The 19,349-nt window shown below is 34.8% G+C and overlaps 1 protein-coding gene across 4 annotated transcripts in view; it reads right to left on the reverse strand.

The window, feature by feature from the left end:
- Positions 1-19,349, reverse strand: part of LOC116345920 — a 58,506-nt gene that overhangs the window by 14,170 nt on the left and 24,987 nt on the right. For all 4 annotated transcript variants that reach the window (XM_031775699.1, XM_031775701.1, XM_031775698.1 and 1 more), the window contains exons 3-4: positions 7,205-7,333; positions 6,884-7,099 (exon numbers count right to left, since the gene is read on the reverse strand). In XM_031775699.1, coding sequence (XP_031631559.1) covers positions 6,884-7,099; positions 7,205-7,322 — 334 coding nt within the window. In that variant the 5' untranslated portion in view covers positions 7,323-7,333. The remainder of the gene's footprint in view (positions 1-6,883; positions 7,100-7,204; positions 7,334-19,349) is intronic.

Below are 19,349 nucleotides of genomic sequence, written 5' to 3' on the forward strand. Positions count from 1 at the left end.
TGTTCAACCCACTAGTTGAACCATTGCGTTTTTATCCCAACATTTGCTATAAATTGCATTTCTGGATATATTTTTTTTCTCAACAAATATGTATGTGTATGCTGGTTTTTTTTCTGTCGTGTGTGAGTGTATGCCATATAAAAGTCTATGCCATTCGTTCGATACGATATTTTGACCTCTATAACAAACAGGAGGATACAAAGGAAAGTATCGTGGCTCATTTGTTAGCTGGTTGTTGCGTTATGTTTTCGTCGTTTTCTGTTATTTTATTTATTTATTTATTTTTTAAACCGTTTTTTTTGTTCTCAGTATGCCTGTAAAATTCACAATCATAATTCAATGTGCATTCGGCTATGTATATAGAAAACTTTTAATGATGTTTTATACCAACTTCATTTAATATTCAGCGTTTTGCATTGCTGAAATGCACAAATTTTAACATTGCCAGGATGTAGTCATGCATGTAGTGTCGGAACAGTGTTTCTCTTTCTCCCCAGTGATCATCAAAAAAAAAAAAGGTATTGACAATCACAGTCAAACGTCAAAGATGCTATCAATCAAAAAATACGGTAAGACGCTCGATGCTACCAAAATGAAAACAAAATAAGAAGAAAAAAACTTGATGTCTTTTTGCACTCATTTTCCATTCGTCATTCGATGTACACTGAAGGATCCAGTGTCACTAAATACTCATTTTCAACACAATATCAAATTACTCCTGTGATTCGATATTACAAAATGGTCCGAAAAAAAAATATTGATTCGTTTTGATTGGTTACGCTTCAAGTGAATTGGTTTCGTTCAATTGAAATTGGTTTCACTGAGTCGATAAAATTCACAGAGTGAAGAATAAAATCGACTGTATACCACGACTACGGTACTACGGCTACAACAAAAAAAAAGTTTGTTCGTTAAGAAAAGATCGATTTAGTTGAAAAGCAATCAGCAGCTTCTTTACACCGGGCCCACTTAATTACTTTCTGTTTGTTTGAATAACTAATTTTGGTCTAAGCGAGATCAAGTGAATAATAAACCGTCTGATGTGCACGTGCTCCAAAATTAAACGATAGATGTGCACATTAGATCAAATACAATCAACATACATAGTGAAGAGAAAAATGAGAATTAAAAAAAGCAGTTCTGCACTTTATACTTTTAATTTATTTATTTTAATTTTTTTTCTGGTTTTTACAGGAGGCCAAAGAACGAAGTGGAAAAAAATATTAGATTAATCACTGTACCGCCGATATGAACTAAACGAGCGCGCAAAATAGAGAGAGAAGAATAAAAAAATACAATCGGATAAAAATAAGAAGAAAAATTAACGCCTAATGAGATTCGTTCATTATTATGTTTGTTTCTTCGTTTTCATCGTTTCGCCTCTTTCGAGGCGTCTCTCTTTCTCTCTTGCCGTCTTTATTCTCTTTTTTTTTGTATTTCGTTGATTTTTATTGCACCACAATTTCATGACAAGCGAATAAAATGTTATTGGAAACCACGTATTTTCGATGAATGCTTCTTCTCATGCTGATGTCACAGGGTGACAAATGCGAAAAAACGTAATAAAATTATCGATATACCAATTTCTTCCTTAAGATTCGAACCGCTAAAAATGTCGACACATAAAATCGTTTCGTTGCTGATCGTTTAAAGAACTGTGATGTTTACACATAAATAGCAATATAGGTACAACGAAACTGTGCTGCCCTGTGATGCAGTGTCTATCATGCGATTTTTCGTTTTGAGTTGTTCATCTTTCAACACATACAGAGTTTATATGGAGATGACCGAAAAGCCCTTGTTTGCGTACGTGCTGAAAAGTGTCCGAACGCAGTGAAGAGTAAAAAGAGATCAAAAATGACTGAAATACCAAATAAGAAATATAAAGCGTCCGTATTCAGCGCAAAAAGAATTGGCTGATCAACAACAAAACGGCAGAATGTGTTGAGCAATTTTTTTTTTAGATTCTGTGCTGAACATCAACATAATGTTTCCAATTCACACACATACTTGATGGAAAATTATTCTCTCGCACACGTTGAAATTCGTGAACAGGTTCAGATCAGTTGCTTTGAAAAATTAGCCTCCTGCATTATCTATTTAATTGCTATATTATTTCCAGTCGTCAATTTTCGCCACTCTCTCAGCTGCGATCTTAATTCTCACAAAAACATACTTCGTCAAAAACATTGTACAATCACTTCTCTTCTTTTCGTTTCATTTTTTTTTATTCTGCGATCGGTTTAGTTTCTTATGATCATATTTTTCGTTTCGTTATTGTTTTTGCGAACAAATACTTTATGACGATGAAAAACTTAATCGATTTCACAACATTTTTCATACATTCTTGTCCTTTTTCACATTCTTTTCCTTTTTTTTTTGTTTATTGCTCAGTTGGACAGACGATGTAACTTAACTTAAGTGTGGAGTGTACAACAGTAATTGTGTACAACAGTATTTTTTCGTACAACAGTGGCGCAACGAACGAAAAAATGGGAGACGAACGGCAAAAAAAATTGACGCATCATGCCACACAATCAACTTATAATAATATCCGTTTCGCACAATGTTGACAAAGCTATTTGCACGATAAACGATAAATGCGACGGATAAAAGAAATAATCACAACAGCAAAACAGCATGATTTTCAGGTGGTTCATACCGATTAAATGCACAGTTGTCGAAGATTTATGACGGAAATTACATCAATGTAATTATTATTATACGAATATTTGACGTGACCAAGGAAGAAGAACAAAAAAAAAACAACAACACTCACTGCGTTCTTTTTCATTGTAGTAATCAGCAAACTATAAACACTTAAACACTCGAAAAGTCTGTGGTTTTTACTTCTTCTTCTTCTTCCTTTTGCGAGAGTGTAGTATTTTGACTTTGGCTGAACTGTTTTAAATGATTTGAAAACAGGAATAAAATTCCATTTTGAAGGAGAGAGATAGAGATAGAGAGGGAGAAAGAGAAAAAACCGAAGTTAGTCACTTGAGAAAGTTTCTCGCACTTTTCTTGAATTGGGCAAGAGATGCGAGCTGAGGATTGAGTTGGCGGTTTGGTTCTCGATTCTGTATCAGGTGTTCGATTAAAATTACGATTGTGCTCTCGAATCGAATCAACTGTATGCAGTATACATAACCTGATGAAAGCGATTATTACATATTTGGTCATTTGTTTTATACGAAAGCCTAATACATGATGCATGACCAAATATAGCCAAGTGAAAAGATGTACAATGTCGTTTGATATGCAATCGGCCATGCATTATTCATTTTGGTTTGTCAGAGAAGAGACATATTCTGTTCTGTATATTTTTCAACATATATTTCACAAATTAACCGGTTTCTAATGTATTGCTTTTTATTTTGATTTTTACTTCGATTCCGTTCCCCTTGTCGAATTGTTTTATACATTGATTTTTCTAAGTATTTTCTCTCTGGTAGACATGGGCGATTTTATTCGGTTTTCATTTTAGCTGAAACATACAAACGAAGCGTTTTTTTTTCGTTTTGTTCTTATGCCATTTGCTTCATTTTTTTGTTGTTGTTGTTTTGATTTTCTCTCAAGCTGAATTGAGAATTCAAGAGCGCGCATTAAAAGAGACCAACATGCAGTGTACATTCCGTAAATGTTGAATGGTTTTGCGATGATTTTTCGCGATTCCGGGTTATGTTGCTCATTGAAAGCGCCACAAATGTATCCGAATACTTTTAAATTGAAATGATTTCAATTCGAAAACAAGAAACGTTACAAAAAGTAACAACACACAGAATGGAATTAAATTGAGAATCAATTTTACTGAAATTTCAAAATCGACTTAAATGCTTCGCTGCGGTGGGAACATTTGTGAAACATCGATGAAATATTCAAAATACATACAATCCGAAATTTCAAGCCAATTAATTTCACAGCAAATTCTTAAATCAATTCAAAAAAGCGACTATTTAAATCTTTTCACTGTTTCTCGACTATGTAAAATTCTTTTTGTAAATTTGTTAAAATCAGGCACGAGAGAGAGAGAGAGGGAGATAGAGAGAAAGAGCATGTATATGAAAATTATTTATTGTATCGAAATGTAGTTGAGGTGAATGATTTTAAATTGGCAATTGTAAAATTCATGTTTGGTGTTCGTGTAAAAAACATGTTTGTGTTCCCATTTTCATAATTGTCGCCAATAATCTCTAGTAATATCGACCGGTGTATGCGGTGAAATCTCATAAACGGTACATTTTGCAAAATTTGCACCAATGTTTAATGTTTTGCTAGTGGTTTTTTCTTTTTTCATCGTCTTCGTCATCGTTGTTGCTGCTATGTTTTTTTTGGTTGTTTTTGCTTGAGTTGTAGCTTTACGTTTATACATATTCGATAAAGGATGAGCATGTTTTCCGTGTGCAAACATTAAGCCTCATATTCTATTTCATAAGCGGTTTAACAAAAGACTTCATGTTCGCTACGCTTTAAATGAACATTGACTTTATGCGACGTCGTGGCTGTCGTCGTTTTCGTCGTTGTCGAATTAATCGGAGAAAAAAGCCATGGGAATGCACACACTGGTAAATTTACACATACTATACTATAATATATAGATAAATATTGAAAACACTTGTCTATCGAATCTGTTTGTAAAGTAGCAGCAACACTGAATATTAAGCTATAGAAAATTACGGAATAAAATGCTAATTTTTTTCTTCTTTTTTCGATAATTTGGAAGAGCTATGAAATGGACTTGTTTATATTTCAAAAGGAGTGCGATCATTTCCCACTGTGTATATCGCTTGTGATAAAGATTTTTTCAATACCCAACCGAAAAAGAAGAAGAAAAGCGCATTAAAAGAAAAACAAATCAGGTGACGAATTCAAATATATTTACTAATGCCTGACAAATTAATCTGTCAAGTTGAGAGCGAATGCAAAGCCGTCGGTAAGTGTTTGTTTCGTACATTCCTGTGTTCATATTTCATTCGAGCGTGCTTATCACTCGCTCATTTAGATATGCTTTGAATTGAGTTGTTTGGTGCGTTTGTTTTTTGGTTTCTTTGTTTGTGCCTAAAAGGTGCGCAGCTTAATGACAATCTCTTAATGAGAGTCAGATAAGAAGATGTCTCTCTTTTCTCTTTCGACACATCAACGTCAAAAATTCCACATTTTATATGAATTTTGTTGAGTAAGAAAATGGACATTCCGATCGAAATTCGCCTAGACACACCAGCCATACAATGTTGATGAAATATGTGCACGTTATATCGCGGCGACATATCTAGCGCCGTGGCTGTGCCACATTATTGAAGACTATAAACGCATCTAATTACGAAAAACACTCTGCACGATTACTTAAAATTGAGTCAAAAACACTTTCTCGATAGTCGTGTGCTATTGCTTCCATTAATTTTCATTTGCGACGACCAAGCCGAGATCCAATCTGATCCGGTCCGATGTGTGAATATGTGATGCGTGCGTGTTGAAAAATTAAGTGTCATCAATTTTCTTGACCATTCCAAATGCTGATCATCTTTTGCGATTATATTCAAAATAAAAAAAGGTCGGCTTTATGGCCGAAAAAATCAACAAAGTAATAATCATAGAAACAAAGACGAATGCGAAGCGAAAAACAGCCCATAGCAAGATTTGTGGATTTTTTTGTGGACTAGCCCATAAAATGTGTATTTGAATTTAAATGCTTGTTGATACGCAGCTGGTTTACTTTATTAACTTCGGTGTGTTCTGACTATTTGTTCTTGTTTTTTTTTTTTGCATACCAACAATGTCAATTCGTATAGCAAGTCAATAAAATCAAATTCAATATGTGATAACGAAACGAAAATAGAAAGATTTTTTCGTAATAGGTCACTGATAGAGCGAAAGATAGCTATTTAATGCTTCCATCCATAATCAAGGCAACATTTTTCCTCGTTTTGATGATAAATCAAGTCTTATTCAGAGACACCGGTTCTCTTTTGCATTTTATGCTCGCTATCTGTGTGTGCGGTTGATGGCCGTCATTTTGTTTGAGCTTTAATTTTGTGTGATCGCGTCACATATTTACAATAATCGTTTTCGTATGAGAATGATGAAAATGACAACAACAAGAAAAAATGAGGCATACAGAAGAGAGAATTCAAAAGCGCAGGTCAATAACAGTAGTCGTTAGTGCTAAAATCACAGAACAAAATGCTAATCAACTCATTTAAAATAACGTATATCAAATGGTGCTTACTATAACTTTAAATCATTTGAAGAAATCAACAGTGGTCGACAATGCTTTTTACAAAAACGTGGGACAAAATACACGAAGAACAAAAATGAACGAGAGAAACCAAAACCAAACGATTTTTTTTTTTGTATAATGGTATTAGAAATTGAAAAGCAAACAGAGAGACGGAGAAAGAGAACGAGAAAAAAGAGTAAAAAGAAAATCAAAGTCAAATTAATGATCCATTAAAGAGCTGATGGTGAAAGAATATTATTCATACTGGGCAATGCGTTGAAAATGGACGAAATTTGGAATGGACGTGTATATCGCATTAGAGCAACCGGTGATTTATTTCTTAATTATTTGACTTTTACAGATAGCTGATTCATTTTTCACCTCTTTCCTTCGAAAACTAAAAAAAAGCACTAACTCCGTACAACTTATCAAAATCGAATATATTTATAAACTGTGGACTATTAAATGCTCTTATTTCAATGTGCACTAATGATTCTAACATTCCGTCAGTTGTTCACTTCAATTTTCTAATTAGCCAACTTCAGTTAAAGTTTAAACGAAAATGCCGGTTTTTCTTCTTCACTGATTAAGGCTTAAAAACGTTGTTTCGTATTGCATTAGTTTTTGGTTAATCCGAAGGAGTGTTGTTAGAAAATGAAAAGCACTTACCACTTATTGTACCATCAATACTAAAAGCGTTTCGATCCTGTAATGCCCAAGTACATAAATCACATGTTGTTATGCCATCCTGTTTGACTGTATCATCCCAAAAGGGTGGTCGTGGCGGTGGTGGTACAAATCGACCATTCCATAAACCGCTTTCGCTAGCATCAAATGGTAACGATGAATAAAATGAATCCTCTTCAATAGCATTCGACCACCATTCTGCGAATTTTAACATTACATTTCAAATTATTTTTTTTTTGTTGAACGCCAAACTGGCGCTGAACTATAAAAACTAAAAAGAAAATACATTATCAATTCAATTACCTAGATGATCGTCGGATGTAACAGCAGCATTTGTAGTGGATGCCAGTGAAGGTACATGTGGATCTGTGGCTGTCGGTATTAATTCTGAAGTGGGGTTTATTGGCACTCTGGAGAACATTTTGCTTATTCCTGTACAGAAGAAATCAAAAGAACCTATTAATATAATTCCAAGAGATTTTGAAAAATTAATTTCCAAAACTAAAAAGAAAGTGCGAATAATATTTTCAGAAAGTATAAAAAATTAAATAAAAGTACGCAGTCGAGAGTGGATATAAATTGTTGAAATAAAATTTTGTATTCGTTCAAGTGTATGAAAATAGGTGCCTGGAAAAACAGAACTCAGACGATGTGGTAAAATAAAAAACAAAATTTGCATTGGCTGTTTTTGTATACCAATTTGAGTACTTATTTTATTGAAAGACAATAATTGACTGAATTTATAATTAAAAATTGACATTGATGACGATGTATGTGCGACAGCATACGGTAATTCAGCATATTATGCTAGCGCTTGGATCGTATCAATGTCCAAAAGTTAAAGTATACTCGACAATGTCTCTGGTTAGCCCACATTCAATCTTTATGTGTTGACGCATTGTAAAATGTGGAACAATTGTATAAATTCTTTTAAAGTGACACTATTTCTATTTCGGATAAAAATCTTTGTGTTTTCTGGTTGTTGTTTTTTTCCCCTTAATTTATGGACATCAAACGGTAAGCGAAAATATCAAAATGCGGCCATTTCAATTGTGAGAAAAAAAAGTGCAACGTTTCACAAAGAGTCAACGGAATCCGAATCAACGACGCGATTTTTTTTTCTTCTCTTCCATCTCATTTGATTTGCTGGTATAAAGGCGGACACAAAGTATTATGCATTTGACCAAAATTGATCACCATACATTGCTGTGTTCGCGCGAACAGCTGAGCAAAACAAAAAAATTATATTATTTGGACTTATTAAGTTGCATTTTCGCAGCGGAAAAAATCAAAGGCTAACAATGAATTCTAAAAAAAAAACCGAACACCACTATGTGAATTTCGTTTCAGCTAGTTATTTTGTTTTTATTTTCAGTTTGGTTTTTGTTTATTTGTTTGCCTCCTTATTTGAGAGCAAGAGAATGACTTCGGCAAAAATGAGACAGAGCTGGCTATGGAATACAGTATTGAGCTTTGATTTCAACCGAAAGATAGTATATGCGAGAGAGAGGTAAAATAAATAATTGACACAACAATTAATGGGCGATGGAATGGTATGGAATGGTATGGAATGGTAAACGTTAGCGCGTTCGCTAAATATATATATATATACATATCGGGGCGTTTATGTGTGTATGTATGTGAGTCAGATCGGTTCGGTTCATTGTCTTTTATTGGAATCGTGCAAATCGCGCGAGGTTTTTGAACACAAATTATGTTGTAACAAACAATATCTGGCGGGCTAATATGCAGTCGCGCAATGTGTAAGCCTGTGTGTGAGTACCAGTGCCAGTACTTGAGTTGCATATTTTTCAAACCACGTGCTAATGCGGTATTTAAATTAGATTTCACTATGCAATTATTTTGACAAATAGCTTCAAAATAAGTGGCAGTAATAGTACATTTATTTCGCTATTTATACGATAATCTCATCGAAATGAATGCGATTTTCCATAATTCTTCTTAGCTTTTTTCTTAATTTCAATTCAATTCGAATGACCGAACGTACGAAAAAAAAACCAGATTGATTCTGTGGCAAACAAATTATATTGGATGCTTCAAACCAAATGATTATTTCGAAGTGGTGAATTGATTTCCGTTCAACATATACGAATGTTCAAGTGCAATTCGACTGTATATTTATCGTGATAATCTTGGCAAGAAATCCGTATAAGATACACGTATTCGTGGTGTGAGCGAGAGAATTCACTATACACGTATTCGTGGTGTGAGCGAGAGAATTCACTTTATGTGTATGTGTTTGCAAGCTTGTGCGTCCGGCAAATTTTCGGTCGTTTTACTCTGTATTTCATTATCTCTCTCTCTCTCTCTCTCTCTCTCTCTCTTTCTCTGTCTGTTCAGCCCGGTAACGGGAAAGAAGTCCATGTAACGGTGAATCTGCACACACGACGCGAGACAGAGAACGGCCAACACACCGAGTAACAAAAAAAAAACACAAATTAAAACGCCGATTGGCGTTTTTCATGCTCATTTTATCTGGATATTCCGAAGTGAGCTGTCATTTCTTGCTTCGCGCGTATATTTACCTTTAATAATAATGAACTTCTATACACATCGAAACTGGAAGTATCTACCATTGCTGAATCTCAAATGAATCAATCGATTCGAATCGAATGAAGTGAACACAATTCAAACGGCATTACTTGTTGTGCTGTATCGTATTGTGATTATTCACATTAGTCTTTGGTTCGTTACCATTCATGTTTGTCGGTTGTTTCGTCGTCGACGTCGCGTTGTTCATCGATGGATGGATGGGATATTGAATTTATGCTGTGGATCCTATACGTCTACGTATCTTATTCTCTTTTGCTCCCGCTCACTATTCCACAGTCGAATGGTACTGGATATCTGGCCACAGTCTGTATGCAGATTATCAGACATATGGCCAGTGGGACCAATTATCAAAAATCTTAATGTCTCTATCGATCGACATAATGATATGGCACACACAAGAATAAGAATGCACAACGAAAATAACACACAGAAAGAATTTATTAACTCAATGCCAACTGGCGTTTCCAGGAAAAGCTCAAACCAAATCCTGAAGAAGTGAATTGAATTATCGTAAGTCTCCATTGGCTTGCCAATAAACACACATGTTGAAAAAAGACCGCTTGTACAAATGTACAATTAACACACACACACACACACTCACACAAAAAACAGTAGAATAAACTGCGGATCTGTACGATTCGACCGTATTTACTTACTTTGGCCTAATACATTGCAGAGAAATGAGGATTGCTAAACAAAAGCTATACAAAATGCATTTTTTTCCTCTCTAATACCACCAATCTATAAATCGACCGATTATTCAACCGACATCATACTAGATTTTGAGAGCCGGTTGCAAGAAGAAGAAAAACAAAATATGTGGAAAAGTGCACAGTGCAAACATAGTGTGCACAACATCGAATGGCGTTGTGGTTTAATGCGTTCATATAATTTTTGTATGTGTAATTTTATTTTCTGTTCCGTTTGCGTCTGATAGTGGCATAATGTGTGTATGTGTGTTGTAGTTCGATGCCAAAGCTGGTCAATCAAGGTAACACACACTTTTTTCTCTATAACTGGCATGAAAATGCACACAGTATACGCATTTGTGTCTGTATTCGGTATTCCTTTTAGCCTATAATTAAAGTAATAAGCTAAAATTAACCAAACGGTGAAAAGGTTGCTTCAAATTCGTTTTCGATTTCGATTTTTAAGGAATCTAAATAAGATGTACAAAAGGTAAAGGGGTAGAAGTAAGAGAGACTTAATCCATGTTATAGCATTTTAGTTTTATTCTTTGCCAGATGCCATGGCAAAAATTGAAAGGAAAAAACAACACAATTGAACGAATACTGGCATGTTGCTTTGGCTTTTCTACGTTTTTACAACTAAATTTTGAGCTATCGATGCATTTAGCTTTTGGCTTTGCACAAAAACAACAATAACAACAACCACAGCACACAGATAAACGCAAAGAAGTTCAAGTCAACAAATGAGAGAGGAAAAAATTGTTACAACATTTTTAATGTATGTATTCTTCAGTACATCTTTGCATTTTTTTTCTTTTCTTCTGTTCTTTTTTTATATTTTGTCGTCGTTCAGCTTCAGCTCAGCATTTTCTCGCTCTTTTTATCGTTTTTCTTAGCTCTTCTAGCCTTCGAATGTGTGTTGTGTGTTGCACACTTTAGTTCGATATGTACATTTTTGTACATTTTAATGGATGGGCGACATGCGATACTTTTTGGCAAGTTCACATGTAATTTTATGGGTTGAGTGTCATTTTATTGGTATTGGCTTTGTTGTCTTTTATTTCATCACATTTCTCGGTTACGCTCTTTTTTCACGGTGTGATAGTTTCATGAATTTTCCATGCGCACCAAGTATGGTACGTACAAACGTTCATAAGGCATACATATCCATTTAACCACAATAAAGATGAAAAATAAAGAAGAAATTAAACCAAGAACGAAAATGAAAATAAAAAGCACACTGCTCTCTGCAAGTGCGTTTAAATAATTGAAAAAAACATTATGTTATTCTTATTCTTATGGGGTTTTATTATTATTTTTAGTTTTTTTTTGTTCGCATTGAAATTTAAAACGGCTACAATGCCAAACCGAATGCGAAAACATTTTATTTGTTGATCCTTACGGTATACATATTTTGTGTCAAGTCTTGTCGCATTTCGTTATGCATACATGAAAAAAATCGCGACCATTGTTTCGGAAGAAAAGAAAACGTCAAATGGAGTTAATAAATATTGGCACTTCGTTGGAAAAAATGTATGAAGATAAGCAAGAAACAAGTACGATCCATGGTGGAGAAAGAGAGAGACGGTGTAGTGTTATTCGCCTTATTTGTCATATGATTATTTCACCTCAACTATAACTGAATGGTTTAATTGTGATTAAGTGAGTGCTAGCGGTGGTAGTGAATAACGCACTGCATCAAAATGTTTCAGTTTAATTCAATAAACTTAAGTACGCACATAGAGATACAGATGGATAGTAAGAGTGAAATAGAAATAGACAAAGAGCACGCGTTGCAGATCGAATGTGTTAGAAAATGTTGCAACAATATATCCGAATGTGAATCGGCCAATGTCACTGCTTATCGTAAAACAAATCTAATAAAAATGTCAGGCTTATGAATGCATATCGATAGCTTCATCTCTGCATATACTCTTTTTTGTATGTTGAATGCAATAAAAGCTGATGTTTGAAGTGTGAGCAGACTAAAGCTTTCACGCCCAATAATCTGTTCATGGCTAAAATATGAATCCTTACAAAGGCGCAAAACATTTTATGAAACCATTCAAACTGTCTCAAAACTACATTGAGATTTCTGGTAGTTGGGCTTTGTTTATCCACACATATATGCAATTCTTGCACGCTCCCAAGAATGTCAACAGTCGTCTCTGGCACTCTCTCTCTCTCTATGCATGTATTGTTTTTTTTAATGTTGTTCTTCGTTTTAAAAGTTTCCGAAGAAAAGTCGAGCAACCAAAAGGTCGCATCCACAATATTCAGAACTAAAAATTGCTTTTCCGTTCTCTTCTTGACTATTCTTATTGTTGCTGTTGGTTGTTTCTCTTTTCATTCTTCTGCAGTAGTATTTTGGATTTATAACTCGTTTGTTGCATTGTAGTCAGTGAGCGATTTGCTATTTTTCACTTTGCCGTGTTCATATTAGCGTTACAAACACACAGATACGACCATTGTTGTGAATGCAATTTAATACATTCCATTCAAGTTTCAAATATCATTCTACCATTTTTATATCACCAGAATGCCGTATCACTTCGTTAAACATGCAACGAAGAGAAAATGAAAATAAATGCAGAGCAACAACAACATCAATAACAACAAAAACAACACAGTATACATACAAATATATGGAACGAGTACAGGAACTTTGTTCTTAGTATGGTGTTGAACAGAATGCATTCGATGACAATGAGCCAAAGCCTAATCCGATGTGAAGGAAACAATGCAGAAGTGAAGAAAAAAAAAACCACGCAAAATAACGCCGAGCCGAATACGAAGAGTTACCCCAAATTGTCGATAAAGTGCGAGCGAAAGAGCCAGTGAAGATAGAGAGAGAGAGAGAGAGAGAGAGAGAGAGAGAAGAGCATATTTGCTGCGTAATGAACGACAAATTGCTTAAATAATGTTTTAAAATATAATATGGCGATGAAAATGGCGTTGCAATGCCAAACTCATTTCGGCCATGCATTTATGGGTTCTCCACGTTCTCGCTACACCATGTTCACCAAAACGAAAAATCCATAAGTAATCATTCTATAAATTGACAGTGCAAGACAAAAACGGTGCTGCTTTCACGCTTCAAAAACTTTGAAACAAACTGAAGCGCAATGACATTCAACGTTCGCGCTGCTGATGCTCCTTGTGCAAATGCAATAAATGCACTGCAAAACAACAAACATTGCAGATTAATTCATCTGTTGACAGATCGAAAATTCAGTTAATGAGAAATGGAAGCAAGTTTCAAGCAAATGTTGAAAACACAGCAAACAAACGCAACGAGCTTCAAGAAGAAAAAAAAATGTAACGACAAACAGAAAACGAACGACAACGATGTGGATGATGATTGAGCATTCGAAATGCGGGAGAGAAAAAAGTCGTCAGATTTGCATGAATTTACATCAATTCCAAAGCGAAACAAATTCCGCAATTATATTATCATCATTAAATCGATGTCACATATTGTACGAGATGCTGGGCAAAAGAGATAACAAACCAAAGACGAACAGTCCATTAAAAAGCAATATCTTATGTCGCTATCACTGTTAAACGTGAAATAAATTACCGTCAATCCCATTTCAAACAATAAATAAATGGTTGAAGTGCACACGCACGATTTGATATGAAGCACTCTTCAGTTATTCGCGTTGACTAACCAAAATCAACGGACGATATAAATAAACATTTTGATCATCCGTGTGTATTTCTTATTTAAATACTGTCTCTTTCGCTCCGCATCTTCATTCACATCTTCGGCTGAATCACAACGCACGAAGACTGGACATCCAGTGGACAACATGGGATTTTGAAGCATTTGCCTGATGTGAACATTGTAAATACATTTGTTTGCATTGCATTGAAGTCCAGCATCAATCAGCTCTCATCAGAATTTGTGCATGGGAAATCAAGAGCAGAAGCATCATCGAACGAAATGAAACGGAACGAAACGAAAAAGAAAATAATAATATATTTTGCGCAAACAAACAAACAAATACACAAAAATTAAGGTGGAAAACGACAAACAAAACTATTGTATAGACGTACGAGATTCTATTTTGAATCCCTTAGCCAGAATTTATATTCAAACAAAATGAAAAATTTAAAGAACATAACAACAACAGCAGTAGCAGCAAAAAAAAAAAACCAGAAGCAAATGAATCGTCATTCAACAAAATTGAACTAAGCAATAAATACTTCATTCGTTTGCTCTTCCACAATTCAATCCCTTCGGTGGCACAACTCCATTACCATAGCATTCATGGGCTTGAGGCCAACGATAGAGTAACGAACACACTAAATGCTCCAGCCATATTTTGTCCATGTAAAGCGTCAAATTTGCTTCGGTGTTTTTTTTAACTCTTGCTGTTTCGTCTTTAACCCGAGTCACTATAATGCCAGTGAATGTGCATGTGTGCTAAGGCTTTTGAATACAAAAAAAAAACAACACAAAAATATTGAAGCAAGCACGACGGCAGCAAAACGATGTATATATATATATATTCTTTCTCTTCTTGTTAAATACTCATACGTCCGTATATTGTGCGATCAACATTTATTTATATTCGTTGCTTTTGTTTTAGGTCTATAAGCAATTACATGCACTGCAAAAAGTACATTAAAACAGATGAAAAAAACTGTTGGGACAGAGCGATGATAAAAAAAAACCAACGAGCCAGAGCAAGAAGAGAAGAGTGAGAAAAACACTGAGAGAAACCGAGAGATGGAGACGAGGAGGGAATGAAAAAGAACTACAACAACTATAAGGGAAAACGAGCGTAAAATTGATGAAAACGAAACGAATGACAGAAAATGCTTTGGTGAAACAACACAGTGACGACGACGATGACGACAAAAAAAAACACAGTTTTTGTGCACATTACGTATTTTAAGATTGTCTGAAGTGGCTTTGGACAAGGAACTGGACATTTTTTTGTATTCAAGTGTTGTTGCCGTTTTCCAAACAATTTTTATATTTGATTCTCTATTGATGGATGGCTTGTATTATACATATTTTACGCATACATGTTAATGTACGCATTGACAAACCGTATACCCTTTTTTCCTCTGCATTTCAATGTTGATGATATTTCGTTTTTTTTTATTTCTATTTTGCTTATGCTTCAACGGTGTATATATTTTGTGTTGGATTCTTTTTTACTCTTTTGGATTGATTCATCAGGCGAGCAGACGTAAGCGAAAATATCGCAAAACGGTAGTGCATTCACTTTTGCGCCTGTACATTTAACAAGAAGAGAATGGAAGCGTGTTTGTGTATATATCCAACGAGTCAAACAAAATGAGCTCTTTGTAGACGCGACCATTTGAACTGAATGTCAAGCACATCAAAAATAATACAAAAAACATACGCACATGTTAATCGTCATTTCGATTGAAAAGGCAAAGCAGAAAGAAAGACAGACAGAGCTGAGAAAGTGCAAGAGTTAGAGTTGAAATACGATTAATATATACCAATGTAATTATATAGTTTTATATTAGACAGAATAGGAAACCAAAATTTTGTCCAAAGCACAAAACTATGCGACATTTCTGAGTGCATTTGTCTACATTTGAAGTTCGAATTGAAATGGTTTCATCTTTTGTTGAAACAATGGTGATTTCAGGCGACAACTACAACAGTACTAAAAAAACATCGGAAAAGGTTTCATCTTCACAATGCTTTTCCGAGACTTTCCAATTTTCAAATGTGAATCACAATTGAATTTTCGACATGCGAAACGAAACGAATTAGTTTTGCTATATATTACACATCCGTATTTTATTCTCGTTCTTGCATCAGCTGTAACATTTGAGTGCATTTCATCGAAAAATGTATGAGTATGTAGAAAACTTTGTGAACACTCTGAAAAGCATGTAAGCCCAATTATGATCGCTTATCTCGAGAAATCGATCTAAATTGTTTGTTACCAGACGCCTTTCAACTGAAGTCATAAAAAATAACTTTTCAGCTTAAACGTAATTCAGACAACGAAAGAACATTCAAACTCTTGGCAGAAATGTTTAACTGAAAAAAGTAAAGAAATATGAGAGCGAGAGATAGAGAGAGAGCAAGCAAAACATTTGGATTCAGATCACTTTAGGCCCAAACAATGACCACTACTGAAAACTAATAAAATGAGTTTTAATGAGATATACAGAAAATTAGATTGTTATTAGAATTGAAAATGAATCAGTGGGTGGCATTGTGCAGCACATGCACATGTTACTTGGCTCTTATGCTATTAATGTGGAATAATAATAAGTTGAGCGTGAAAGAATAAAAAAAACCACTCAAACCGTTTGTTCGGAGCTATTTAAACATGAAAAGACGGTGGCAGCGGTGGCGGCAGCAAGTCATTCTAATGCATTTGCGCCAATTTTAAAGACGACATCTCAGCCATAATAAAATTGTGACTGGCTAACGAGATTGATTGCTTATATATATATATATGCACTGATCTCCTTATAGAATATGTGGCACTCTTTTTAGCATTACGCAACAATTTTTTTTAATGACATAAAAAGTGCACATAAATGATATTAAAATCTTAAATGTAGCGTACGAAAAATAACAGCAGAATGGAAGAGAATTGAAACGGTGCATAACAGAAGCTACAACATCACAGGCAATCTATTTCAATGAAAACGCCTCTATTATCTACGCTCACTTAAATGCGATACAATAATAATGAAATGCCGTTTTTTTCGTTATGAATTGAGATTAAAGTTGAGTGTGTCGCTTTAGATTTTGTCTTGTGTGCCGGTTGGCCGGGCATATAGAAAATTCAATTTGCATCGTTGAAAGTGTTAATTTATCCGACTTTGTCTATTTTAATTTGTCGTTGCATATATATTTCGTAAAAGCATGCCGCTGTTAATAATTTTTAATAATGGGCTTTAATATTCAATCAAGAAAAGTTTAGCGCAAAAACGCGATTATTACGTCAAATAGCCAAACCGTGCAATCGGTTTTGGCATATAAATGCTATTGCATTCGCACTGTTTGCCATCCAGATGCCAGCCACACTCTCAATGCGATATCGCATTAAAATGAAAATTACTACAAAAATGGAATGCAAAATAAATGCATTCCACTTTTATGGATATATACGGTGAGCCGAAGAGTGTTGGGCTAGAGTGTGCTAGACTATGTCTACAGCGGATACAGTGCTCCCCGCATTTATGCAAAGGAAATACACGAAAGTTATACACATTTTGTCAAATGACGTTAAATAACACACCATAAAAATAAAACACAAAATGAACATTAAAAACTATAGAGTACAACAACAGCACCAGCAGCAACCGCACGGAGTAAGTAAATTACAAAAGACAAAGACGACGAAGAATTGAGGCACGTATCGTAAGATTATAAATAACAATTTCGCTAATTTTCGTGTCTATGTTGTGCGCACGGTGACGGAGATTGAGAGAATGAAAAAGATAGAGAGAGAGAGAGAGAGAGAGAGAGAGAGAGAAAGCGAGTGAGAGGCCTGAAACAGAAGTGTTGAGCTGAATCAACTATACCACCGGCAAACCAATAAGCGAATAAAGCAAACAATGCTGAAAACGGATTGTACATAGTATATGTGTGCAACAGATAATAATGGAATAAGGGAATGGAAAATCGCACCGTTTGGTTTATTGTTGATTTCGTTCTAAATCAAGTCAAGTAGATAAAATCCAAAAAGCGATTGTTTCTGCCGCACAAATGATAGATGTACAGAGTAACGCGCGCACGCGCACGATCTGCAATGAGAGGTGCAAATTATAGTGCATTTTTCTATTTCATGTTATGAAAATGTATACTCTCGTGGCCAGACGCGCACAAACACACACATATATATATATATATGTTTGAAACAAACACAACATAAACCATGCAAGAGATTCAATTATTCCAACAAAAGGCAATAAATTTTCAAGATTACATATCAACACATGTATAAATTGACCAAGTTGTGCATACCCTACTTACACTATTCTTTTCTTGCCTTGCAGTTTTTCTTACGTTCAATCAATGTGCGATGCAAGCAAAAGCGGGCTACATTGTTGAATTGTATATTGACGTTGGGAGCTTAGTAATTCGCGAATGAAAAACAAAATACAAAAAAAAAATAAAATAGCACAGCCAAAAAAATGAAAGAAAAACAACACAAAACTACACTCAGAAACCAAAAGAAGAGATAATAATTAACATAAGTAGTATTGAGTTCAGCGTGGCCGAGGCTTTCTATGTTATTGCATTCAATATTAATGCAATGGTTTTGAATTATTTTTCACTAGCATCTAGCACTGAATTTTCTCGTTTCTCTTGCTTCCTCTCCACCACGATAATGATCCTTCGACGTGAAAAAATGATACAACATATGAATTACGTTGCGGAATGTATCGATATTATTGACACAATTGATAGCGGAAATCATGATTGTTTATTTATTTCATCCACGCAGTTCGAATATTTATGCATGTGTGTGCAATTGTGTTGCAGTTGCTTCACACGCGCTCGCGCACATCCAATGCTCGCATCCCAATTGAAGTCCACACATTTTCAAAACGATGGAAATTATATTGACATCGGTGAAAAATTCGCATTTAATGTTCACACGTAAATTTAATGAACAATTGTACACAAAGAGACATTGAGTAAATAATGAAATTCATGTCTCTCGACTAAATGACTACATCATTTTCAACTATGAGTCGCGATCGTTCTCTCCATATGCCATTCCCTACAACTATCAAAGTGGCGGGAATGTATGCGGCATCGCACGCATAATTTCAGCTCCTTTGTTTATTTACATTTTATAATTGGCTTGATTGTAATGCGACAACTTCAAATGAACTGCACGTTAGCAGATATATATATATACATATATACACATATACTTTAACCAGACCAGAGCAATGTAGACAAACAAAGCACAATCATTTTGATAGAGTAACAGAAAGCGAGGAATTGAAGAAAAACATTGTCAAGTATGCACATTGAACATCAAAGCCATTATCCAACTCACGCTGCACATGTCCGCATATGCTTTCCATTCTATGTGTCCGATGCACACTATGTACAAATTTTTCCTTTGGAATTCTTTTCATTTCTCGTAATCATACGCGGCCATATACGCAATTTGTATCTTTTGTATTTTCATCATGCAATTGTGGCGGCACAA

Source organism: Contarinia nasturtii, unplaced genomic scaffold (assembly GCF_009176525.2).
Source record: "Contarinia nasturtii isolate CC-2019 unplaced genomic scaffold, AAFC_CNas_1.1 Cnas_scaffold_1371, whole genome shotgun sequence".
NCBI lineage: Eukaryota > Metazoa > Arthropoda > Insecta > Diptera > Cecidomyiidae > Contarinia > Contarinia nasturtii.